Source organism: Hyla sarda, chromosome 7 (genome assembly GCF_029499605.1).
Source record: "Hyla sarda isolate aHylSar1 chromosome 7, aHylSar1.hap1, whole genome shotgun sequence".
Lineage (NCBI taxonomy): Eukaryota > Metazoa > Chordata > Amphibia > Anura > Hylidae > Hyla > Hyla sarda.
In genome coordinates, this window is record NC_079195.1 from 15,452,173 (window position 1) to 15,478,992 (window position 26,820).

The following is a 26,820-nucleotide window of genomic DNA, read 5'->3' on the forward strand; positions in this document are numbered from 1 at the left end:
GGCTTAGAAACACTGACACAGCAGACATTATCACACCAGATAGGCTTAGATACACTGACACAGCAGACAGTATCACACTGGATAGGCTTGGATACACTGACACAGCAGACAGTATCACACCAGATAGGGATACACTGACACAGCAGACAGTATCACACCAGATAGGGATACACTGACACAGCAGACAGTATCACACCGGATAGGCTTTGATACACTGACAAGTATCACACCAGATAGGCTTGGATACACTGACAGCAGACAGTATCACACCGGATAGGCTTGGATACACTGACACAGCAGACAGTATCACACCGGATAGGCTTGGATACACTGACACAGCAGACGGTATCACACCGGATAGGCTTGGATACACTGACACAGATGACAGTATCACACCGGATAGGCTTGGATACACTGACATAGCAGACAGTATCACACTGGATAGGCTTGGATACACTGACACAGCAGACAGTATAACACCCGATAGGCTTGGATACACTGACACAGCAGACGTTATCACACCGGATAGGCTTGGATACACTGACACAGCAGACAGTATCACACCGGATAGGCTTGGATACACTGACACAGCAGACAGTATCACACCGGACAGGCTTGGATACACTGACAGCAGACAGTAGCACACCGGCTAGGCTTGGATACACTGACACAGCAGACAGTAGCACACCCGATAGGCTTGGATACACTGACACAGCAGACGTTATCACACCGGATAGGCTTGGATACACTGACACAGCAGACAGTATCACACCGGACAGGCTTGGATACACTGACACAGCAGACAGTAGCACACCGGCTAGGCTTGGATACACTGACACAGCAGACAGTATAACACCCGATAGGCTTGGATACACTGACACAGCAGACGTTATCACACCGGATAGGCTTGGATACACTGACACAGCAGACAGTATCACACCGGATAGGCTTGGATACACTGACACAGCAGACAGTATCACACCGGACAGGCTTGGATACACTGACACAGCAGACAGTAGCACACCGGCTAGGCTTGGATACACTGACACAGCAGACAGTAGCACACCGGCTAGGCTTGGATACACTGACACAGCAGACAGTAGCACACCGGATAGGCTTGGATACACTGACACAGCAGACAGTAGCACACCGGATAGGCTTGGATACACTGACACAGCAGACAGTATCACACCGGATAGGCTTGGATACACTGACACAGCAGACAGTATCACACCGGATAGGCTTAGATACACTGACACAGCAGACAGAATCACACCAGATAGGCTTGGATACACCGGCACAGCAGACAGTATCACATGAGATAGGCTTAGATACACTGACACAGCAGACGGTATCACACCAGATAGGCTTGGATACACTGACACAGCAGACAGTATCACACCGGATAGGCTTTGATACACTGACAAGTATCACACCAGATAGGCTTGGATACACTGACAGCAGACAGTATCACACCGGATAGGCTTGGATACACTGACACAGCAGACAGTATCACACCGGATAGGCTTGGATACACTGACACAGCAGACAGTATCACACCGGATAGGCTTGGATACACTGACACAGCAGACAGTATCACACCGGATAGGCTTGGATACACTGACACAGCAGACAGTATCACACCGGATAGGCTTGGATACACTGACACAGCAGACAGTATCACACCGGATAGGCTTGGATACACTGACACAGCAGACAGTATCACACCGGATAGGCTTGGATACATTGACACAGCAGACAGTATCACACCGGATAGGCTTGGATACATTGACACAGCAGACAGTATCACACCGGATAGGCTTGGATACACTGACACAGCAGACAGTATCACACCGGATAGGCTTGGATACACTGACACAGCAGACAGTATCACACCAGATAGGCTTGGATACACTGACACAGCAGACAGTATCACACCGGATAGGCTTGGATACACGGACACAGCAGACAGTATCACACTGGGTAGGCTTGGATACACTGACACAGCAGACGGTATCACACCAGATAGGCTTGGATACACTGACACAGCAGACGGTATCACACCAGATAGGCTCAATACTCACTGAATTTTTGCAGAGCTCTTCAAAGGAACCTCGGACTCCAAGTTTTGCTGAAAAATCTGGCAAAGTCTCAGGATCTGGAACAATCACTCCCACCAGACAAGACTGGGAAAGAATAAAACAAAATGACTGTGACTCGTGTGAATAGTGATTTTATATGTAATTCCCTGCCATGACCAGTGTGTGGCACTGTTGTACTGGTCTTAATAGATTACGGTTCACACCCGCTCCAGTAATTCCTGACATCTGTTTTCCTTGGTTTAATCATTATCCTATCAGGATGCTAAAAAATTGTAGCCGTATGTATCAGTAATACTATGAGACAACTGTACTGGATCCTACTGTTTATCTAATCCAGTATTTCCCAACCAGAGAGCCTCCAGCTGTTGCAAAACTACAACTCCCAGCATGCCCGGACTGACTAGAAACTAAACAAGGCACTAGGGAACACACATAGAATGCTGGAAGCAACTGCATAGAGCAGTGGTCTCCAACCTGCGGACCTCCAGATGTTGCAAAACTACAACTCCTAGCATGCCCAGACAGCCAACGGCTGTCCGGCCATGCTGGGAGTTGTAGTTTTGCAACATCTGGAGGTCCGCAGTTTGCATTTTTAAAGGGGTACTCCGCTGCCCCAGCAATTGGAACATTTTTTTCTGAACACTTGAGTGGCGTCGCTGCCACGCCCCTCATGACATCACGTCACGCCCCCTCAATGCAAGTCTATGGGGGACAAGATGTCTAGGGATGGAGTACTCCTTTAAAGGGGACCTGCACGCAGCTCGAGCCTAGTAGTGGGCTCTGCAAATGATCCCCCAATTTACTGCACATTTTGTACGGAAAATGCATTAAAGGGGTACTCCGGTGAAAAACTTTTTTTTTTTTTTAAATCAACTGGTGCCAGAAGTTAAACAGATTTGTAACTTACTTCTATTAAAAAATCTGAATCCTTCCTGTACTTATCAGCTGCTGAATACTACAGTGGAAATTCTTTTCCGTTTGAAACACAGAGCTATCTGCTAACATCATGAGCACAGTGCTCTCTGCTGACATCTCTGTCCATTTTAGGAACTGTTTAGAGTAAAAGGAAATCCCCATAGCAAACATATGCTGCTCTGGACAGTTCCTAAAATGGACAGAGGTGTCAGCAGAGAGCACTGTGCTCATGATGTCAGCAGAGAGCACTGTGTTTCAAAAAGAAAAGAATTTCCGCAGTAGTATTCAGCAGCTAACAAGTACAGGAAGGATTAAGATTTTTTTAATAGAAGTAATTTACAAATCTGTTTAACTTTCTGGCACCAGTTGATAAAAAAAAAATATATATAAAAAAAAAGTTTTTCACCGGAGTACCCCTTTAATGCATTTTCCGTACAAAATGTGCAGTAAAGTGGGGGATCATTTGCAGAGCCCACTACAAGGCTCGAGCTGCGTGCAGGCGCCAATCATGTGCCGGTTTGTTGCCATCGTTACTAGGTTGCATGTCCATGTTCACATGGTGGACATTCCGCTGGCTGCAGGCGCCGGCACTAGGACTGAACATAAATGCGCCGTCTCCATAGACGGCAATGCATTTCCGAATGGATTCCCCAGAGAGCATGTGAATTCTTTCTGCGGAGGCCAAAATCAGAATTTCCACGGCAGGTGTTTTCGCCATGTAAATTCCGCCGTGTGCACGGTGTAGCAGAATACAATGGGACTCTGTTGCAACAGAATTTCCAAGCTGACATTTTTTTCCGTCGGATTTCGCCTGAAAATTTCGCCTGAAAATTTCGCCATGTGAACGTACCCTCCTAAGGCTCTATGGGCCCGTCCACACTACTGAATTGTCAAATGAAAAAAATCTGCAGAATTTCACTGTTTTCAATCAGATTCTGCTGCAGCGTTTACACTACGAAATTTCCAGGATTCCGGACACACGAAAATAATGTTCACTCTTTTTTTCAGAATTCCGTCCGGATTGCATTGCTGTCAATAGTGCATTGCCGTCAATAGTGTCCGCGCGGTCATACCCCTGATGTAATTTGGTGGCATCGCGGCAGACATTCTCTTTGCCCATAATTACTCCATTTCGGGGATTCAGAAGTGTGAACAGTCCCCTAGTCTAGAGGATTTATTCATGAAGGAATCCAAAGGTACCCTTGAATTGAGGCAGAGGTGTAGCTTGTAGCTTCTGGGACTGGATGCAAAATCTAAAACTGGGCCCCCATATGCCAATTATAATACTGGTGTATTATGGGGCATATGTGCTTTAGTGCCCCCTTAAAGGGGTACTCCTGTGGTAAACTTTTTTTTTTTTTTTTTTTAAATCAACTGGTGCCAGAAAGTTAAACAGATTTGTAAATTACTTCTATTAAAAAATCTTAATCCTTCCTGTACTTATTAGCTGCTGAATCCTACAGAGGAAATGGTTTTCTTTTTGGAACACAGAGCTCTCTGCTGACATCACGAGCACAGTGCTCTCTGCTGACATTTTCTGCTGTCCATTTTAAGAACTGTCCAGAGTAGGAGAAAATCCCCATAGCAAGCATATGCTGCTCTGGACAGTTCCTAAAATGGACAGAGATGTCAGCAGAGAGCACTGTGGTTGTGATGTCAGCAGAGAGCTCTGTGTTCCAAAAAGAAAACCATTTCCTCTGTAGTATGCAGTCGCTAATAAGTACTGGAAGGATTAAGATTTTTTTTTAACAGAAGTAATTTACAAATCTGTTTAACTTTCTGGCACCAGTTGATTTAAAAAAAAAAAAAAAAGTTTTCCACATGAGTACCCCTTTAAGTACCAGGGCCTCGGAGTAACTCCTACCTCTATAGCTACACCCCTGAATTGAGCCCTATGGGTACATTTGAGGTATTCCTGGCACATATGGCAGATGGACAGTGAAAACGTAGTGTGAGAGGAGTCTGACATACACGTGGGGCTGGGACGATTGGCGCAGTCCTGTGCCCTGGGTGCCCTCTGTCTCCTCATTGTTCTGGGTTCACCGGCACGTCTTCCAGGTGATGTCACACGTGTAAGGACACACATCGGTTGTCTGGATACATCACATAGACGTGACAACTATACTGTCAGAACATGTGCGAGAGAAGATAAACCCCCACATCTCCGGGGACGAAGGGCTCTCCAGAGGAGTCTTCACTACTTCCCTGCCCAGTAATTGGATTGTTCCCTGTAATCCCGGTTTTCTCATTAACCTGCGATGAATGAATCCTCTACTGCTCATACCTACCCGCAGGCTGTCACCATGTACAAAGACCTGAGCCACCGGGGCGCTGCGAATATACATGTTCTCTATCTTCTCTGGGGCAATGTACTCCCCCTGCGCCAGCTTGAATATGTTCTTCTTCCTGTCGATGATTTTCAAGGTTCCGTTCTGGAAGAGATGAAAGTTATGGACATTATTGTGTCTTATCACTGAACAAGGTTCTGATGTACTTCACATCATGGCACATGCCTTAGGGTCTCTTCACACGGTAGAATTTTCACTTGCGGAATTCCGCCTCAAATTAAAGCCCATAGACTTCTATGGGATTATGCACTCCCATTCACACTTCTGAATTTCCGCTTGTGGATTTCCGCCTCAAATTAAAGCCCATAGACTTCTATGGGATTATGCACTCCCATTCACACTTCTGAATTTCCGCTTGCGGAATTCCGCTGGAATTCCGCAAGCGGAAATTCAGAAGTGTGAATGGGACTGCGGAATCCCATTGAAGTCTATGGGTTTTAATTTGAGGCGGGATTCCGCAAGCGGAAATTCAGAAGTGTGAATGAGAGTGCAGAATCCCATAGAAGTCTATGGGTTTTAAAGGGGTTCTCCGGTGCTTAAACATCTTATCCCCCATCCAAAGTATAGGGGATAAGATGTCGGATCGCAGGAGTCCTGCCGCTGGGGACCCCCGGGATCATGCACGCGGCACCCCATTTGTAATCAGTCCCCGGAGCGTGTTCGCTCCGGGACTGATTACCGGCGACTACAGGGCGGGCGGCGTGTGACGTCACGCTCCGCCCCTCAATGCAAGCCTACGGGAGGGGGCATGATAGCTATCACGCCCGCTCCCGTAGGCTTGCATTGCGGGGCGGAGCGTGACGTCACACGCCGGCGCAGGCCACATGCTGCCTGCCCTGTAGTTGCCCGTAATCAGACCCCGGCGAACACGCTCCGGGGACTGATTACAAACTGGGTGCTGCGTGCATGATCCTGGGGGTCCCAGTGTGAATGGGAGTGCAGAATCCAATAGAAGTCTATGGGTTTTAATTTGAGGCGGAAATCCACAGGCAGAAATTCACAAGTGTGAATGGGAGTGCAGTATCCCATAGAAGTCTATGGGCTTTAATTTGAGACGGAAATTCAGAAGTGTGAATGGGAGTGCGGAATCCCTTTGAAGTCTATGGGCTTTAATTTGAGGTGGAAATTCAGAAGTGTGAATGGGAGAGCGGAGTCCCATAGAAGTCTATGAGTTTTAATTTGAGGCGGAAATCCACAAGTGGAAATTCAGAAGTGTGACTGGGAGTGCGGAATCCCATTGAAGTCTATGGGCTTTAATTTGAGGCGGAAATCCACAAGCGGAAATTCAGAAGTGTGACTGGGAGTGCGGAATCCCATTGAAGTCTATGGGCTTTAATTTGAGGCGGAAATCCACAAGCGGAAATTCAGAAGTGTGACTGGGAGTGCGGAATCCCATTGAAGTCTATGGGTTTTAATTTGAGGCGGGATTCCGCAAGCGGAAATTCAGAAGTGTGAATGGGAGAACGGAATCCTGTCATTAAAACTAATTTTTGCCATTGCACTCCTTATGGTAAATACATTTTTTTTTCAATTTGTTTAAAAAATAATTACGTTTTCTGTTTTCTTTGTGTTTAAAAAAGCTGCCACTAGGTGTCTCCCTACTTGTCCAGAGCACATTTCCCCCCCATCTCTTGCACAGACTTGTGTGTAGCAGAGTGAGGGAGGAAGTTCTCCCCTGTATGGCTTCAGATGATGTCACGCCTGCTGGGGAACGCCCCTTCCCTGTCTGTGAATCTGACTGAGACTGAGCAGAAAATACAGAGCAATATCAAGGTAGAAAACTAAAAAATAAAGGCAGGGGGTGGTTTATCATGATGGGGGCAGTGAACTGGGAGGATTATAAAATTTAACAAGATCATGACAGGTACTCTTAAGATCGGTGCTCTATGGCTACAGCCTGCATGACCCAGACTGTATCATTTGCCTAGTAGAGGTCTCGGGCTGGTCTGAGAACTGATTGGCACCCTGTGATTACATCATGGGGGGGAGATGAGGATAGGAACACCAGATATGCATGCCATAATTGTTTAAATGCAGGGATCGTGGCATTTAAACAGTTAAATTACAGACATGGGAGTGATCTCCCATAACAGCTGTTACCTGGCGGGTATGACGCAGGCCCTGCTCACATGCACTCATCATACTACCTTGCCCGATCCGTGACGTAAATGGTAAAGAGTGGAAATGACTGACAAAAACCAAGGTGCCAGGGCAAAATGATCAGTCTCCATATTGACCTGGCACCTGTGATTTGTCTATCCCTGACTTAGGCAGTGATCTCTAACCTGCAGCTATCGCAAAACTTTATCTTTTATCGTGCAACAGCAAATTGTAAAAGTCACGCGACTAAGATATTTGTCCAGACAAACTGTGACTTTGTTACGTTCGCGATGTGACTGTAATTGCCAAATTGCAATCTGGTTACACATTGAGGTGGATGATGGGATGTGACTTGTATTTTGGGTGAGTGACGTGTTGCAGTCATGTCACGTGACCTGTAACCCTAGCGTCAGCTTATCGTACGTGTTCACACAGAAGCTTTGTGATTCACAATTAAGGTCACAGTCAATTTGTGCATCGACCAAGAAGAGATTGAATGAAATCCATAGCCAGACACCGAGAGCTTTGATTATTCCTGGTAAAGAAGCCTCAGACCTGGAGTGAGCCGGGCACATTTCCCTGAACTCCACTTAATATGGTGGATTATTATTGATTATCCATCCTGGGATGGTGTCATATGGGGGAATGTAATTATCGGCCCTACAGGGGGCACCGCAAAGTTTATTAATTACTGTAACAGGACACTTAATAATCTAAGGTGTGGGAAGAAAGTTATCTACTGCGGGTGAATTCAGTCCATGTCACCGGCGGTCACTGTGTTACATTATTCATTGCTCTTAATGTTAAAGGGAACCTATCATATGAAAATGCAATCCAATCTGCAGGTATCATGTTATAGAGCAAGAGGAGCTGAGCAGATGATATATACAATACAGTACAATCTGCAGGTATCATGTTATAGAGCAGGAGGAGCTGAGCAGATGATATATACAATACAGTACAATCTTCAGGTATCATGTTATAGAGCAGGAGGAGCTGAGCAGATTATATATACAATACAGTACAATCTGCAGGTATCATGTTATAGAGCAGGAGGAGCTGAGCAGATGATATATACAATACAGTACAATCTGCAGGTATCAGGTTATAGAGCAGGAGGAGCTGAGCAGATGATATATACAATACAGTACAATCTGTAGGTATTGTGTTATAGAGCAGGAGGAGCTGAGCAGATGATATATACAATACAGTACAATCTGCAGGTATCATGTTATAGAGCAGGAGGAGCTGAGCAGATGATATATACAATACAGTACAATCTGCAGGTATCAGGTTATAGAGCAGGAGGAGCTGAGCAGATGATATATATACAATTCAGTACAATCTGCAGGTATCATGTTATAGAGCAGGAGGAGCTGAGCAGATATATATACAATACAGTACAATCTGCAGGTATCATGTTATAGAGCAGGAGGAGCTGAGCAGATGATATATACAATACAGTACAATCTGCAGGTATCATGTTATAGAGCAGAAGGAGCTGAGCAGATGATATATACAATACAGTACAATCTGCAGGTATCATGTTATAGAGCAGGAGGAGCTGAGCAGATATATATACAATACAGTACAATCTGCAGGTATCATGTTATAGAGCAGGAGGAGCTGAGCAGATGATATATACAATACAGTACAATCTGCAGGTATCATGTTATAGAGCAGAAGGAGCTGAGCAGATGATATATACAATACAGTACAATCTGACATGGCACTGTAAAGCTTACATAGTATCATCTCTTGGTTCTATGGCACTGTTTCCCAACCAGGGTGCCTCCAGCTGTTGCAAAACTCCAACTCCCAGCATGCCCGGACAGCCTTCGGCTGTCCGGGCATGCTGAGAGTTGTAGTTTTGCAACAGCTGGAGGCACCCTGGTTTGGCATAACTGTTCTATCGCCTCTATACTTACTGGAAGCCACTTCCCGATATCCCCAGTGTGCAGCCACCCCTCCTCATCGATGGTTTCCGCTGTCTTCTCGGGGTCTTTTAGGTATCCTTGGAACACATTGGGTCCTTTTATACAAACCTAAAATTGTGAAAAACAAACATGGATGTTGGACATTGTTCACACTGTGTGTTGCAGTGTCTGTACCCAAACATAAATGGCTAAGAACAGGGAGTACTAGACCGTCTAACATTCAGCCAGGAGCACAAGTCATCTAAGGTTTCTTGTGTATGCCTTGTGCTCACCTGTTTTAGCTCATGTGGCAGGCATTGATTTGCAGCCATATTGATTTCTATTACATACCTGAAATGATTTCCTAATGCTGCCGACATTTCCCATGGTTTTGCAGAGAGAGGGAGTGGAGTCTCATCACTGCAACCTAATCACCTGGCTAGACTAGAGCAACCAGAAGACTAAACTGCTTAGTGGTAAGTTAATGTCAGTTCACATTATGTGCAGTTTTGATGCATTGTCTTATTCAAACTGAGGCTTTAGAGAAATTTTGCCATAATGAGAAAATGATTTGACCTATAACAATAATTGAGGTGTTTTATGAAAATTTGAAGTCTTCAGGATGTATTCATGCGTTGCGATTAACTGCACTTTTTACATGTTTTTATCATGTTTTGTCCAATATCGGCAGCAGTATACAGATAGAACTGGAGGAGAGTTGTATAACTACTATATTTCCTCATCCCATAGAGATAGCAGCAGTATACAGAAGCTGGAGGAGAGTTGTATAACTACTATATTTCCTCATCCCATACAGATGGCAGCAGTATATATCCACTATATATCCTGATCCCATAGAGATAGCAGCAGTATACAGATAGAGCTGGAGGGGAAGTATATAACTACTATATATCCTGATCTCGTAGAGATAGCAGTATACAGATAAAGCTGGAGGGGAGGTGTATAACTACTATATATCCTGATCCCATAGAGATAGCAGCAGCAGTATACAGATAGAGCTGGAGGGGAGGTGTATAACTACTATACATCCTGATCCAATAGAGATAGCAGCAGTATACAGGTAGAGCTGGAGGGGAGGTGTATAACTACTATATATCCTGATCCCATAGAGATAGCAGCAGCAGTATACAGATAGAGCTGGAGGGGAGGTGTATAACTACTATACATCCTGATCCAATAGAGATAGCGGCAGTATACAGGTAGAGCTGGAGGGGAGGTGTATAACTACTATATATCCTGATCCCATAGAGATAGCAGCAGAATACAGATAGAGCTGGAGGGGAGGTGTATGACTACTATAGATCCTTATCCCATAGAAATAGCAGCAGTATACAGATAGAGCTGGAGGTGATGCTGGGAATTGTAGTTTTGCAACATTAGGAGTGCCACAGTTTGAAGACCACTACATTAAACACTGCAAATTTCTCTGGGTCAGATTGCTGATCACACGACCCAGTGACAGTAATGAAACACATAGATACAGCTGTGCCGGAATGAAACAGATGACTCTGTAGAACTAGTGATTGTGAATGTCCATGACGTGCCCCCCCCCCCCCCCAATATGTTTAATACTTCTAAGGTATGAATGATAACAGAAAGCAATAGACTGCCGTCTCCCATCATCACTCTCACCTCTCCCTCTCCATTGGATGTGTAGTAATTCATATCCGTCACATCCACCAGCTTCAGGAAGTTACAGGGCAGTGGAGCGCCAACGTGTCCTGGAAGACAAAGGGTTAATCTGGATGAGCTCCCTGAATGTAATACCCACCCCCCATAAAAAATATTTAATCATTGCTTGATATATATATATATATATATATATATATATATATATATATATATATATATGTTATATGGAATTCAGAGTGACCACCAGTATGCCCGACGCTGCGTCTCGTTGTCACCAGGGGGCGCTGAGCAGCAAATCTGTTTACGCAGAACATATATAATGCAACATAAGGGCCACTTGTTATACTCTAGGTCAGTGTTCCCCAACCTGTGTGCCCCCAGCTGTTGCACAACTACAACTTCCATCATGCCCTAACGACCAAAGGCTCTCCGGGCATGCTGGGAGTTGTAGTTCTGTAGAACATGACAGCTCCAGTGACTTCTATAATGGCAGCCATATTGGTTGTCACCAGGTACAGGTATAACTTAAAGGGGTTATCCAGGAAAAAGCTTTTTTATATATATCAACTGGCTTCAGAAAGTTAAACAGATTTGTAAATTACTATCTATTAAAAAATATTAATCCTTCCAGTACTTATGAGCTGCTGAAGTTGAGTTGTTCTTTTCTGTCTAAGCGCTCTCTGATGAAACCTGTCTCGGGAACTGTCCAGAGTAGAAGCAAATCCCCATAGCAGACCTCTTCTACTCTGTGCAGTTCCCGAGACAAGCAGAGATGTCAGCAGAGAGCACTGTTGCCAGACGGAAAAGAACAACTCAACTTCAGCAGCTGATAATTATTGGAAGGATTAAGATTTTTTTTTTATAGAAATAATTTACAAATCTGTTTATTATGTTCTGGAGCCAGTTGATCATATATATATATATATATATAACGTTTTTTCTCTGGAATACCCCTTTAATAGAATTTTTAGTGGAATTTTTTTTACATTTTTTTTCTTATTTTTTTTTTCTTGTCTCACCTGCTGTCCAGTCTCCGGGGGTTGAAAATGAGCAACCGGCGCCACATTCCGTCTGACCGTACGCTTCGAAAATCTGCGGTCGGAATAAGTGATTGTAATACGGAAACGCATGCAATGCAGCAGTAAAATAACATTAATCAATTTTCCTTTAGGTTGTTTTTTATACATTCCGATAATCGCAGCAAAAAAAAAAAAAAAATAATGCTTTAAAAGTGCAATTTGCATAAGAAACACAAATTTTTTCCAACCAGTGTGCCTCCAGCTGTTGCAAAACTACAACTCCCAGCATGTCCTGAAAGCCCAGCTGTTGCAAACTACAACTCCCAGCATGCCCAGACAGCCATTGGCTGTCTGGGCATGCTGGGAGTTGTAGTTTTGCAACACCTGGAGGCACCCTGGTTAGTAAACACTGCTCTTATAGATTACTGACTTTTGCAGTATGGTGCGGATTATAGTGTATGCTCGGCCAACAGCTGTCCAGGCATTTTGATTTTGCTACAGCTGGGTGCACTTAGCCATTCTAGCCATCACCCAACTTTTCCAGAAGCAGGAATGACATTTCTTACATCTTGATAGAACAGTGTTTCCCAACCGGGGGGCCTCCAGCTGTTGCAAAACTACAAGTCCCAGCATGTCCGGACAGCCAACGGCTGGACTAAATGTATAAGAAGCAGGACTAAAATGTATAAGAACTTGATAGAACAGTGTTTCCCAACCAGGGTGCCTCCAGCTGTTGCAAAACTACAACTACCAGCATGCTTGGAGTTGTGGTTTTGCTACAGCTGGGTGCACTTAGCCATTCTAGCCATCATCCAACTGTTCCAGAAGCAGGAATGACATTTCTCAGAACTTGATAGCACAGTGTTTCCCAACTAGGGTGCCTCCAGCTGTTCCAAAACGACAACTCCCAGCATGTCCGGACAGCCAACGGCTGGGACTTGTCTTTTTGCAACAGCTGGAGGCACTTGGATTGGGAAGCACTTGATTACACAGTAATAATTTACTTACAATGACATAGCACCCAGCTTTCCCAGGCTCCAGACTAACCCTACATAACTACATGAATGTTCTTAATGTTGCCGACATATTGTTCGCAATTTAAAACCATCTGCCGATGCACACAGCTTGATGATATGGCAGCCATACTAGCCATCATCCAACTTTTCCAGAGGCAGGAATGAAATTTCTAAGAACTTGATAGAACAGTGTTTCACAGCCTGGGTGCCTCCAGCTGTTGTAAAACTACAACTCCAAGCATTCTAAGAGTTGTAGTTTTGCCACAGCTGCAGGCAAACTGGATAAGAAACAATGGCCCAGACTGTTTATTTCAATAGAATCTGTGTCATGCTTTATTTTCCCCTTTAGGTGGCGCTGCAGGGAATTTGTACTGGTTCACAATTTAAGTCCCTGACTGAACACAAATATCCTCACTGTACCTGACTGCCCAGAGCTGCTCTCAGGAAGGACAGGACATTTTCCGATATAGGGGCCGCCCCTGTTACCATGATCCGAACGCGTCCGCCCATTGTTTCCTAATCAGAAAGTAATAACATAAACAGTTACATAAATAGATACAATTATTATTGACCACTGAACTACCAGGGATGTTATTAATTACCACTGAACTACCAGGGATGTTATTAATTACCACTGAACTACCAGGGATGTTATTAATTACCACCAAACTACCAGGGATGTTATTAATTACCACTGAACTACCAGGGATGTTATTAATTACCACTGAACTACCAGGGATGTTATTAATTACCACTGAACTACCAGGGATGTTATTAATTACCACCAAACTACCAGGGATGTTATTAATTACCCCTGAACTACCAGGGATGTTATTAATTACCACTGAACTACCAGGGATGTTATTAATTACCACTGAACTACCAGGGATGTTATTAATTACCACTGAACTACCAGGGATGTTATTAATTACCACTGAACTACCAGGGATGTTATTAATTACCACCAAACTACCAGGGATGTTATTAATTACCACCAAACTACCAGGGATGTTATTAATTACCACTGAACTACAAGAGATGTTATGAATTACCACCAAACTACCAGGGATGTTATTAATTACCACTGAACTACCAGGGATGTTATTAATTACCACTGAACTACAAGAGATGTTATGAATTACCACCAAACTACCAGGGATGTTATTAATTACCACTGAACTACCAGGGATGTTATTAATTACCACCAAACTACCAGGGATGTTATTAATTACCACTGAACTACCAGGGATGTTATTAATTACCACTGAACTACCAGGGATATTATTAATTACCACTGAAATACGAGGGATGTTATTAATTACCACCAAACTACCAGGGATGTATTAAGTACCACCAAACTACCAGGGATGTTATTAATTACCACTGAACTACCAGGGATGTTATTAATTACCACTGAACTACCAGGGATGTTATTAATTACCACCAAACTACCAGGGATGTATTAATTACCACCAAACTACCAGGGATGTTATTAATTACCACTGAACTACCAGGGATGTTATTAATTACCACCGAACTACCAGAGATGTTATGAATTATCACCAAACTACCAGGGATGATATTAATTACCACCAAACTACCAGGGATGTTATTAATTAACACTGAACTACCAGGGATGTTATTAATTACCACTGAACTACCAGGGATGTTATTAATTACCACTGAACTACCAGGGATGTTATTAATTACCACTGAACTACCAGGGATGTTATTACTGAGCCTCTGGTCTACCAGGGATGTTATTACTGACCTCTGGTCTACCAGGGATGTTATTATTTAACCACTCATCTACCAGGGATGTTATTATTGAAGCACTGGCCTATCAGGAATTGTATTAATGAACCACTGAATTACCAGGAATGTTATTATTGACCACTGGTCTACCAGGGATCTTCTTATTTAACCACTCATCTACCAGGGATGTTATTATTGACCACTAGTCTACCAGGGATGTTATTATTAACCACTCATCTACCAGGGATGTTATTATTGACCACTGAACTACCAGGGATATTATTATTGACCGCTGGTCTACCAGGGATGTTCTTATTTAACCACTCATCTACCAGGGATGTTATTATTGACCACTAGTCTACCAGGGATGTTATTATTAACCACTCATCTACCAGGGATGTTATTATTGACCACTGAACTACCAGGGATGTTATTATTGACCGCTGGTCTACCAGGGATGTTCTTATTTAACCATTCATCTACCAGGGATGTTATTATTAACCACTCATCTACCTGGGGTGTTATTATTGACCACTGAACTACCAGGGATGTTCTTATTTAACCACTCATCTACCAGGGATGTTATTAATTACCACTGAACTACCAGGGATGTTATTAATTACCACTGAACTACCAGGGATGTTATTAATTACCACTGAACTACCAGGGATGTTATTAATTACCACTGAACTACCAGGGATGTTATTAATTACCACCAAACTACCAGGGATGTTATTAATTACCACCAAACTACCAGGGATGTTATTAATTACCACTGAACTACAAGAGATGTTATGAATTACCACCAAACTACCAGGGATGTTATTAATTACCACTGAACTACCAGGGATGTTATTAATTATCACTGAACTACAAGAGATGTTATGAATTACCACCAAACTACCAGGGATGTTATTAATTACCACCGAACTACCAGGGATGTTATTAATTACCACCAAACTACCAGGGATGTTATTAATTACCACTGAACTACCAGGGATGTTATTAATTACCACTGAACTACCAGGGATATTATTAATTACCACTGAAATACGAGGGATGTTATTAATTACCACCAAACTACCAGGGATGTATTAAGTACCACCAAACTACCAGGGATGTTATTAATTACCACTGAACTACCAGGGATGTTATTAATTACCACTGAACTACCAGGGATGTTATTAATTACCACCAAACTACCAGGGATGTATTAATTACCACCAAACTACCAGGGATGTTATTAATTACCACTGAACTACCAGGGATGTTATTAATTACCACTGAACTACCAGAGATGTTATGAATTATCACCAAACTACCAGGGATGATATTAATTACCACCAAACTACCAGGGATGTTATTAATTAACACTGAACTACCAGGGATGTTATTAATTACCACTGAACTACCAGGGATGTTATTAATTACCACTGAACTACCAGGGATGTTATTAATTACCACTGAACTACCAGGGATGTTATTACTGAGCCTCTGGTCTACCAGGGATGTTATTACTGACCTCTGGTCTACCAGGGATGTTATTATTTAACCACTCATCTACCAGGGATGTTATTATTGAAGCACTGGCCTATCAGGAATTGTATTAATGAACCACTGAATTACCAGGAATGTTATTATTGACCACTGGTCTACCAGGGATCTTCTTATTTAACCACTCATCTACCAGGGATGTTATTATTGACCACTAGTCTACCAGGGATGTTATTATTAACCACTCATCTACCAGGGATGTTATTATTGACCACTGAACTACCAGGGATATTATTATTGACCGCTGGTCTACCAGGGATGTTCTTATTTAACCACTCATCTACCAGGGATGTTATTATTGACCACTAGTCTACCAGGGATGTTATTATTAACCACTCATCTACCAGGGATGTTATTATTGACCACTGAACTACCAGGGATGTTATTATTGACCGCTGGTCTACCAGGGATGTTCTTATTTAACCATTCATCTACCAGGGATGTTATTATTAACCACTCATCTACCTGGGGTGTTATTATTGACCACTGAACTACCAGGGATGTTCTTATTTAACCACTCATCTACCAGGGATGTTATTATTGACCACTGGTCTACCAGGGATGTTATCATTGTGCCACTGGCCTATCAGGGATATTATTATGTTGTTACTGAACCCCTGGACTACAATGGATATTAGAAATGTCCTGAATAAGTATAGATATCCAGTGCATCACCAGTGTTAGCTACAAAATTGTGCTGCATTATGTATTGTATGCAGAGAATGTTTCAATAGTTTTCTTACCATTTCTGTTTATTGTTTATTGCAACTTACCTGAACTTTCTTGAATATTAATTTATCCCAAATGCTGTCGTTCCTGATGATTCCTTTCTTCACCTCGGCGAACTTACAAGTTACAGCAAAATCCAGCAGGAATTTCTTGGTCGGAGTCGTGGCCCCACTTTGTATCTATGAAGAGAGAATTTTCGAGCTGTTACAATGTTGGACGCCTAATACTTGTCTATGGGAGATTGTCCCCTCCTGTACCTTGTCATAAATCCGGTTCAGCAGTCTGGGGACTGTGGGGAAAACAGTCGGCCTCAGCACTTTCATATCATCAGTCAGGAGTCGAATATCACCCTGAAAAAAGCCAACTTTGGCGCCGGAGCAGAAGACCACTGTCTGTCAAAGGAAACCCAAAATAAAACAAAAATAATACTGGATCATATTATAAGAAAAGAGACATAAATCAGAGACTCTTCTTATAGTAAGCTTAGTGACCACCAGAGACATAATGCTGCATTCACTAAACCTCCTGGCACATTATTATTAAGCCTGGGACCACCAAAGATATTCTTACTAACTTCTAGACCACCAGGGATATTATTAATTTATTTTTACCCTACAAGAAACGGGATATAATTTAAAGGATTTATTTTTTAGGATAGTATATTAAACCTAAGACAAACAGGAATAATATTACTAACTCCTAGACCACCAGGAATACTAACATTTACTCCTAGACCACCTCGAAAAATATCACTCACTTCTAGACCACAGGAATAACTTTACTTACTCTTAGACCACTAGGAATACTATTATTTACTCCTATACCACCAGTTATAATATTAATTACTCCTAAAACACCAGTAATAATATTACTTAATCCTAGACCACCAGGAATAGTATTACTTACTCCTGGACCACCAGGAATAATTTAACTTCCTCCTAGACCAAAAGGAATAATATAACTTACTCCTAGACCACCAGGAATAATATAACCTACTCCTAGGCCACAACGATTAATATTACTTACCACTTAACCATCAGGAATATTATTAATTACTCATAGACCAAGAAGAATAATATCACTTACTCCTAGACCACCAGGAACAGTAGTTTTTACTTCTTTACCACCAGTTATAATATTACTAACTCCTAGACTATCAGGAATAATATAATTTACTCATAGACATCCAGGTATTATATTAATTACTCCTAGATCACCAGGAATAATATTACTTACTCCTAGATCACCAGGAATAATATTACTTACTCTTAGAATACCAGGAATAATATTACTTACTCCTAGACCACCATGAATAATATTACTCACTCCTAGAATACCAGGAATAATATTACTTACTCCTAGATCATCAGGAATAATCTAATTTACTCCTAGATCACCAGGAATAATATAATTTATTACTAGATCACCAGGAATAATATTACTTACTCCTAGACCACCAGGAATAATATTAATTACTCCTAGATCATCAGGAATAATATTACCTACTCCTAGATCATCAGGAATAATCTAACTTACTCCTAGAATACCAGGAATAATATTACTCACTCCTAGAATACCAGGAATAATATTACTTACTCCTAGAATACCAGGAATAATATTACTTACTCCTAGACCACCATGAATAATATTACTCACTCCTAGAATACCAGGAATAATATTACTTACTCCTAGATCATCAGGAATAATCTAATTTACTCCTAGATCACCAGGAATAATATGAATTACTCCTAGATCATCAGGAATAATATTACTTACTCCTAGATCATCAGGAATAATCTAACTTACTTCTAGATCACCAGGAATAATATAATTTACTCCTAGACGACCACCAGGAATAATATTAATTACTCCTAGATCATCAGGAATAATCTAACTTAATCCGAGATTACCAGGAATAATATTAGTTACTCATAGGCCACCAGGAATAATATAACTTACTCCTAGATCATCAGGAATAATATTACTCCTAGACCACCAGAAATAGTATTACTTACTACTAAACCACCAGAAATAATATCACTTGCTCATAGACATCCAGCAATAATATTAATTACTTCTAGACCACCAGGAATAATATCACTTACTACTAGATCACCAGGAATAATATAACTTACTCCTAGACCACCAGGAATAATATAACTTACTCCTAGACCTCCAGGAATAATATAACTTACTCCTAGACCTCCAGGAATAATATAACTTACTTATAGACCTCCAGGAATAATATAACTTACTCCTAGACCACCAGGAATAATATCACTTGCTCATAGACATCCAGTAATAAGACTAATTACTTCTAGACCACCAGAAATATTAGTATTTACTTCTAGACCACCAGTTATAGTATTCCTTACTCCTTCTAAAAGAACAGTAAATATATTATTTATGCCATGACAACCAGGAATAGTGGTACTTGCTCCTAGACCTCAAGAACATGACATCTTTTTATCTGCATCTACCCTTATGAGGATACAACAAAGTTGTGTTTCGGGTGCCCAAAGGTCATCAGATGTCTTACACAATGACACCCTCAGCCCTGGCACTGGATAGCGTCCTTACCTGAACCACCCGCTCAAACATGTGCGCCATCGGCAGATAAGATATTGATATGTCGGAGGTCAGCGGGGCAAAGGTGCTCTGTACAGTACGACAAAGGTAAAAAGTCAATGAACAGGTGAAAACACAACTGACCACATGACCCTGGACAATGACCATAACAGGTGGACTTATAGGAGATGTGGAAATCATGGAACCAAACATTCTGCAGGGAGTCAGTCACTTCATTCAGTTCAAAATCATTCTGTTATTAAAGGGGTTTTATATAATGGACACCTATCTGCCTGATCACCAAGACCCCCACGGATCACAAGAGCTGGTGAAAATGTGCACTGCCACTCTGTGAGACCACTAAACATTGTACCAGTTGCTTGGCTATAGACAAACACATGAGACAGATAGATATGATATAGATACATATGAGATAGATAGATATGAGAGAGATAGAAATGGGATAGATAGATATGAGATAAATAGATAGATATGAGATAGATAGATATGAGATAGATAGATATGAGATAAATAGATAGATATGAGATAGATATAGATAGATATGAGATAGATAGATAGATATGAGAGAGATATATAAATATATATATATATATATATATATATATATGAGATAAATAGATAGATACATATGAGATAGATAGGTAGATATGAGATAGATAGATATGAGAAAGATAGATATGAGATAGATAGATAGATATGAGATAGATAGATAGATATGAGATAGATAGATATGAGAAAGATAGATAGTTATGAGAGAGATAAATAGACAGATAGATAAATATGAGATAGATATAGATATGAGATAGATAAATATGAGGTAGATAGATAGATGAGATAAATAGATAGATATGAGATAGATAGATATGAGATAGATAAATAGACAGATAGATAGATATGAATAGATAGATAGATATGACAAATAGATAGATAGAGTCTAAACTAATGACATTAAAGGGGTTATCCAGGAAAAATACTTTTTTTTTTCTATATCAACTGGCTCCAGAAAGTTAAACATATTTGTAAATTACATCTATTAAAAAATCTTAATCCTTTCAGTACTTATGAGATTCTGAAGTTAAGGTTGTTCTTTTCTGTCTAAATCCTCTCTGATGACACGTGTCTCGGGAAATGCCCAGTTTAGAAGCAAATTCCCATAGCAAACCTCTTCTAAACTGGGTGGTTCCCGAGACAGGTGTCATCAGAGAGCACTTAGACAGAAAAGAACAACCTTAACTTCAGAATCTCATAAGTACTGAAAGGATTAAGATTTTTTAATAGAAGTCATTTACAAATCTGTTTACCTTTCTGGAGCCAGTTGATATACATAAAAAAGTTTTTTCCTGGATAACCCCTTTAACCCCTTTAGCTCTCATTGTTTATATGGTAATATGTCAGTCACTTACTTCTGTGGTTTTCAGGAAACTGCTGGTATCAGCTACAACATTCTTATGGCTGAGCAGTGCCCCTTTAGGGTCACCTGGTGGAAAACATAATATAACTTAGTACTGGAAACCCTAAGGGTGGGGGGTCCCCCATTGGTATCACAGGAGGCTGGAGGGAACAAGCAGCAGTAATAGGGGGCAGATACTTTCCACAGTACAGAGAAGATCATTGGGGCTGGAGGTCAATGCTGGTAAAATCAGTAAATTCTCAAAAAACACTGTTCATTCTGTATCTCCTACCTGTCGTCCCACTAGTGAAACAGATCAGACACAGATCATCAGGATTGGGGGGCTGGAAAAGGGAATGAAAGAGGAATGAGCTGACAATAACTCCCAACATCTATCTATTTATCTGTATATCTCATATCTATCTATCTCATATCTATCTATGTATCTCATATCTATCTATCTATCTATCTCATATCTATCTATGTATCTCATATCTATCTATCTATCTCATATCTATCTATCTATTTCATATCTATCTATCTCATATCTATCTATCTATTTCATATCTATCTATCTATTTCATATCTATCTCATATCTATCTATCTATCTCATATCTATCTCATATCTATCTATCTATCTCATATCTATCTATATATCTCATATCTATCTATCTATCTCATATCTATCTATCTATCTCATATCTATCTATCTATCTATCTATCTATCTCATATCTATCTATCTCATATCTATCTATTTCATATATATCTCATATCTATCTATCTATCTCATATCTATCTATCTCATATCTATCTATCTCATATCTATCTATCTATCTCATATCTATCTATCTCATATCTATCTATCTCATATCTATCTATCTATCTCATATCTATCTATCTCATATCTATCTATCTCATATCTATCTATCTCATATCTATCTATCTCATCTATCTGATATCTATCTATCTCATATCCATCTACAGTCATGGCCGTAAATGTTGGACCCCTGAAATTTTTCAATTAAATCAAGTATTTCTCACAGGAAAGGATTGCAGTAACACATGTTTTGCTATACACATGTTTATTCCCTTTGTGTGTTGGACAAAATTATTGGCACCCGTAACTTAATATTTAGTTGCACACCCTTTGGATAAAATAACTGAAATCAGTGGCTTCCTATAACTATCAATAAGCTTCTCACACCTCTCAGCCGGAATGTTGGACCACTCTTCCTTTACAAACTGCTCCCGGTCTCTTATTGGACGGCGCCTTTTCCCAACAGTAATTATAAGATCTCTCCACAGGTGATCAATGGGATTTAGATCTGGACTCATTGCTGCCACTTCAGAACTCTCCAGCGCTTTGTTGTCATCCATTTCTGGGGCTTTTTGACGTATGTTTGGGGTCATTGTCCTGCTGGAAGACCCAAGATCTCGGACACAAACCCAGCTTTCTGACACTGGGCTGTACAGTGCGACCCAAAATCCATTGGTAATCCTCAGATTTCATGATGTCTTGTACACATTCAAGGCCCCCAGTGCCAGAGGCAGCAAAACAACCCAAAACATCATTGACCTCCACCATATTTCACTGTAGGTACTGTGTTCTTTTCTTTGTAGGCCTCATTCCGTTTTCGGTAAACAGTAGAATGATGGGCTTTACCAAAAAGCTCTATCTTGGTCTCATCTATCCACAAGACGTTTTCCCAGAAGGATTTTGGTTACTCAATTTCATTTTGGGAAAATGTAGTCTTGCTTTTTTGTGTCTCTGTGTCAGCAGTGGGGTCCTCCTGGGTCTCCTCCATAGTGGGGTCCTCCTGGGTCTCCTCCATAGTGGGGTCCTCTTGGGTCTCCTCCATAGTGGGGTCCTCCTGGATCTCCTCCATAGTGGGGTCCTCCTGGGTCTCCTCCATAGTGGGGTCCTCTTGGGTCTCCTCCATAGTGGGGTCCTCCTGGGTCTCCTCCATAGTGGCGTCCTCCTGGGTCTCCTCCATAGTGGGGTCCTCCTGGGTCTCCTCCATAGTGGCGTCCTCCTGGGTCTCCTCCATAGTGGGGTCCTCCTGGGTCTCCTCCATAGCGGGGTCCTCCTGGGTCTCCTCCATAGTGGGGTCCTCCTGGGTCTCCTCCATAGCGGGGTCCTCCTGGGTCTTCTGCCATACGTTTCATTTCATTTAAATGTCAACACATAGTTCGCGCTGACACTGATGCTCCCTGAGCCTGCAGGACAGCTTGAATATCTTTGGAACTTGTTTGGGGCTGCTTATCCACCATCCGGACTATCCTGCATTGACATCTTTTATAAATTTTTCTCTTCCGTCCACGCCCAGGGAGATTAGCTACAGTGCCATGGGTTGTAAACTTCTTGATATTGTTGTGCACTGTGGACAAAGGCAAATCTAGATCTCTGGAGATGGACTTGTAACCTTGAGATTGTTGATATTTTTCCACAATGTTGGTTCTCAAGTCCTCAGACAGTTCTCTTCTCCTCTTTCTGTTGTCCATGCTTAGTGTGGCACACACAGACACGCAATGCAAAGACTAAGTGAACTTCTCTCCTTATTATCTGCTTTCAGTTGTGATTTTTATATTGCCCACACCTATAACTTGCCCCAGGTGAGTATAAAGGAGCATCATATGCTTGAAACAATCTTATTTTTCCACAATTTTGAAAGGGTGCCAATAATTTTGTCCAGCCCATTTTGGAGTTTGGTGACATTATGTCCAATTTGCTTTTTTTCCTTCTTTTTTTGGTTTAGTTCCTGTACACACAAAGGGGGGTATTTATCAAAACTCGTTGTTCTATGTAATTTTTTACCCTATTTTTTTGCGGTGTTTTCAACGGACTTGCGCCAAATTTATCATTTGTCGCACGCTATATCGTAACTTTGGCGTTTATGGGTGTTTACTAGCCAAAACTGATGGTATGGCACTTTTTTATGTCAGTTTAAAAATGACTTTGAATTGTGACAAAATTGCGGTATTAGTAACCATTTTTATGACAAAGTATGAAAGGCGCTAATAGTAAATTCCCGACCACTGCAAAAAAGAAGCTATCAAAAGTTGATTTGCAGTCGGAACCTGAAAACGACGTAATGACAAAGGCGCAATGAAAAGTCGCAAATCGCAATGTCTCAGTGGAAATGCGACAATAGTGCGCAATAAAAGATGTGTATATGCAATGATAAATACCCTCCAAAGGGAATAAACGTGTGTATAGAAAGACATGTGTTACTGCAATCCTTTTCTGTGAGAAATACTTCATTTTCTAGAAAAATTTCAGGGGTGCCAACATTTACGGCCATGACTCTATCTATCTCATATCTATCTATCTATCTATCTATCTCATATCTATCTATCTCATATCTATCTCATATCTATCTATCTCATATCTATCTATCTATCTCATAACTATCTATCTATCTCATATCTATCTATTTCATATCTATCTATCTATCTCATATCTATCTATTTCATATCTATCTATCTCATATCTATCTCATATCTATCTATCTCATATCTATCTATCTCATATCTATCTATCTATCTCATATCCATCTATCTATCTCATATCTATCTATCTCATATCTATCTATCTATCTATCTCATATCTATCTATCTATCTATCTCATATCTATCTATCTATCTCATATCTATCTATCTATCTCATATCTATCTCATATCCATCTATCTATCTCATATCTATCTATCTCATATCTATCTATCTCATATCTATTGTTACGCCGAGCGCTCCGGGTCCCCGCTCCTCCCCGGAGCGCTCGCAGCGTTCTCTAATTCGCAGCGCCCCGGTCAGACCTGCTGACCGGGTGCGCTGCGATATTACTCCCAGCCGGGATGTGATTCGCGATGCGGGACGCGCCCGCTCGCGATGCGCATCTCGGCTCCCGTACCTGACCCGTTCCACGTCTGTGTTGTCCCGGCGCGCGCGGCCCAGCTCCTTAGGGCGCGCGCGCGCCGGGTCTCTGCCATTTAAAGGGCCGCTGCGCCACTGATTGGCGCAGCAGGCCTAATCAGTATTCTCACCTGTGCACTCCCTACTTATACCTCACTTCCCCTGCACTCCCTCGCCGGATCTTGTTGCCATTGTGCCAGTGAAAGCGTTTCCTTGTGTGTTCCTAGCCTGTGTTCCAGATCTCCTGCCGTTGCCCCTGACTACGATCCTTGCTGCCTGCCCTGACCTTCTGCTACGTCCGACCTTGCTCTTGTCTACTCCCTTGTACCGCGCTTATCTTCAGCAGTCAGAGAGGTTGAGCCGTTGCTGGTGGATACGACCTGGTCACTACCGCCGCTGCAAGACCATCCCGCTTTGCGGCGGGCTCTGGTGAATACCAGTAGCAACTTAGAACCGGTCCACCAGCACGGTCCACGCCAATCCCTCTCTGGCACAGAGGATCCACCTCCTGCCAGCCGAATCGTGACAGTAGATCCGGCCATGGATCCCGCTGAAGTCCCACTGCCAGTTGTCGCCGACCTCACCACGGTGGTCGCCCAGCAGTCGCAACAGATAGCGCAACAAGGTCACCAGCTGTCTCAACTGACCGTGATGCTACAGCAGCTATTACCACAGCTCCAGCAACAATCTCCTCCGCCAGCTCCTGCACCTCCTCCGCAGCGAGTGGCCGCTTCCGGCTTACGATTATCCTTGCCGGATAAATTTGATGGGGACTCTAAGTTTTGCCGTGGCTTTCTTTCGCAATGTTCCCTGCACTTGCAGATGATGTCGGACCAGTTTCCAACTGAAAGGTCTAAGGTGGCTTTCGTAGTCAGCCTTCTGTCTGGGAAAGCTCTGTCATGGGCCACACCGCTCTGGGACCGCAATGACCCTGTCACTGCCTCGGTACACTCCTTCTTCACGGAGATTCGAAGTGTCTTTGAGGAACCTGCCCGAGCCTCTTCTGCTGAGACTGCCCTGCTGAACCTGGTCCAGGGTAATTCTTCCGTTGGCGAGTATGCCATCCAATTCCGTACTCTTGCCTCCGAATTATCCTGGAATAATGAGGCCCTCTGCGCGACCTTTAAAAAAGGCCTATCCAGTAACATTAAAGATGTGCTGGCCGCACGAGAAATTCCTGCTAACCTGCATGAACTTATTCATCTTGCCACCCGCATTGACATGCGTTTTTCCGAAAGGCGTCAGGAGCTCCGCCAGGATATGGACTCTGTTCGCACGAGGCGTTTCTTCTCCTCGGCTCCTCTGGTCCTCTGCAATCCGTTCCTGTGCCTCCCGCCGTGGAGGCTATGCAAGTTGACCGGTCTCGCTTGACACCTCAAGAGAGGACACGACGCCGCATGGAGAACCTGTGCCTGTACTGTGCCGGTACCGAACACTTCTTGAAGGATTGTCCTATCCGTCCTCCCCGCCTGGAAAGACGTACGCTGACTCCGCACAAAGGTGAAACATCTCTTGATGTCTACTCTGCTTCTCCACGCCTTACTGTGCCTGTGCGGATATCTTCCTCTACCTTCTCCTTCTCTGCTATGGCCTTCTTGGATTCCGGATCTGCAGGAAATTTTATTTTGGCCTCTCTCATCAACAGGTTCAACATCCCGGTGACCAGTCTCGCCAGACCCCTCTACATCAATTCTGTTAACAATGAAAGATTGGACTGTACCGTGCGTTACCGCACGGAACCTATCCTAATGTGCATCGGACCTCATCACGAAAAAATTGAATTTTTGGTCCTCTCCAACTGCACTTCTGAAATTCTTCTTGG

At 42.3% G+C, this 26,820-nt stretch overlaps 1 protein-coding gene across 7 annotated transcripts in view; it reads right to left on the bottom strand.

Moving 5' to 3' along the window:
• The window catches only part of ACSL5 (acyl-CoA synthetase long chain family member 5), a 107,164-nt gene that overhangs the window by 1,586 nt on the left and 78,758 nt on the right, over positions 1-26,820 (bottom strand). For all 7 annotated transcript variants that reach the window (XM_056530366.1, XM_056530365.1, XM_056530368.1 and 4 more), the window contains 11 exons: positions 21,379-21,430; positions 21,100-21,173; positions 19,688-19,765; positions 17,365-17,499; positions 17,152-17,286; positions 13,490-13,585; positions 12,054-12,126; positions 11,035-11,123; positions 9,394-9,510; positions 5,306-5,449; positions 2,085-2,186 (listed from right to left, as the gene is read on the bottom strand). In XM_056530366.1, the coding sequence (XP_056386341.1) occupies positions 2,085-2,186; positions 5,306-5,449; positions 9,394-9,510; positions 11,035-11,123; positions 12,054-12,126; positions 13,490-13,585; positions 17,152-17,286; positions 17,365-17,499; positions 19,688-19,765; positions 21,100-21,173; positions 21,379-21,430 (1,095 nt within the window). The remainder of the gene's footprint in view (positions 1-2,084; positions 2,187-5,305; positions 5,450-9,393; positions 9,511-11,034; positions 11,124-12,053; positions 12,127-13,489; positions 13,586-17,151; positions 17,287-17,364; positions 17,500-19,687; positions 19,766-21,099; positions 21,174-21,378; positions 21,431-26,820) is intronic.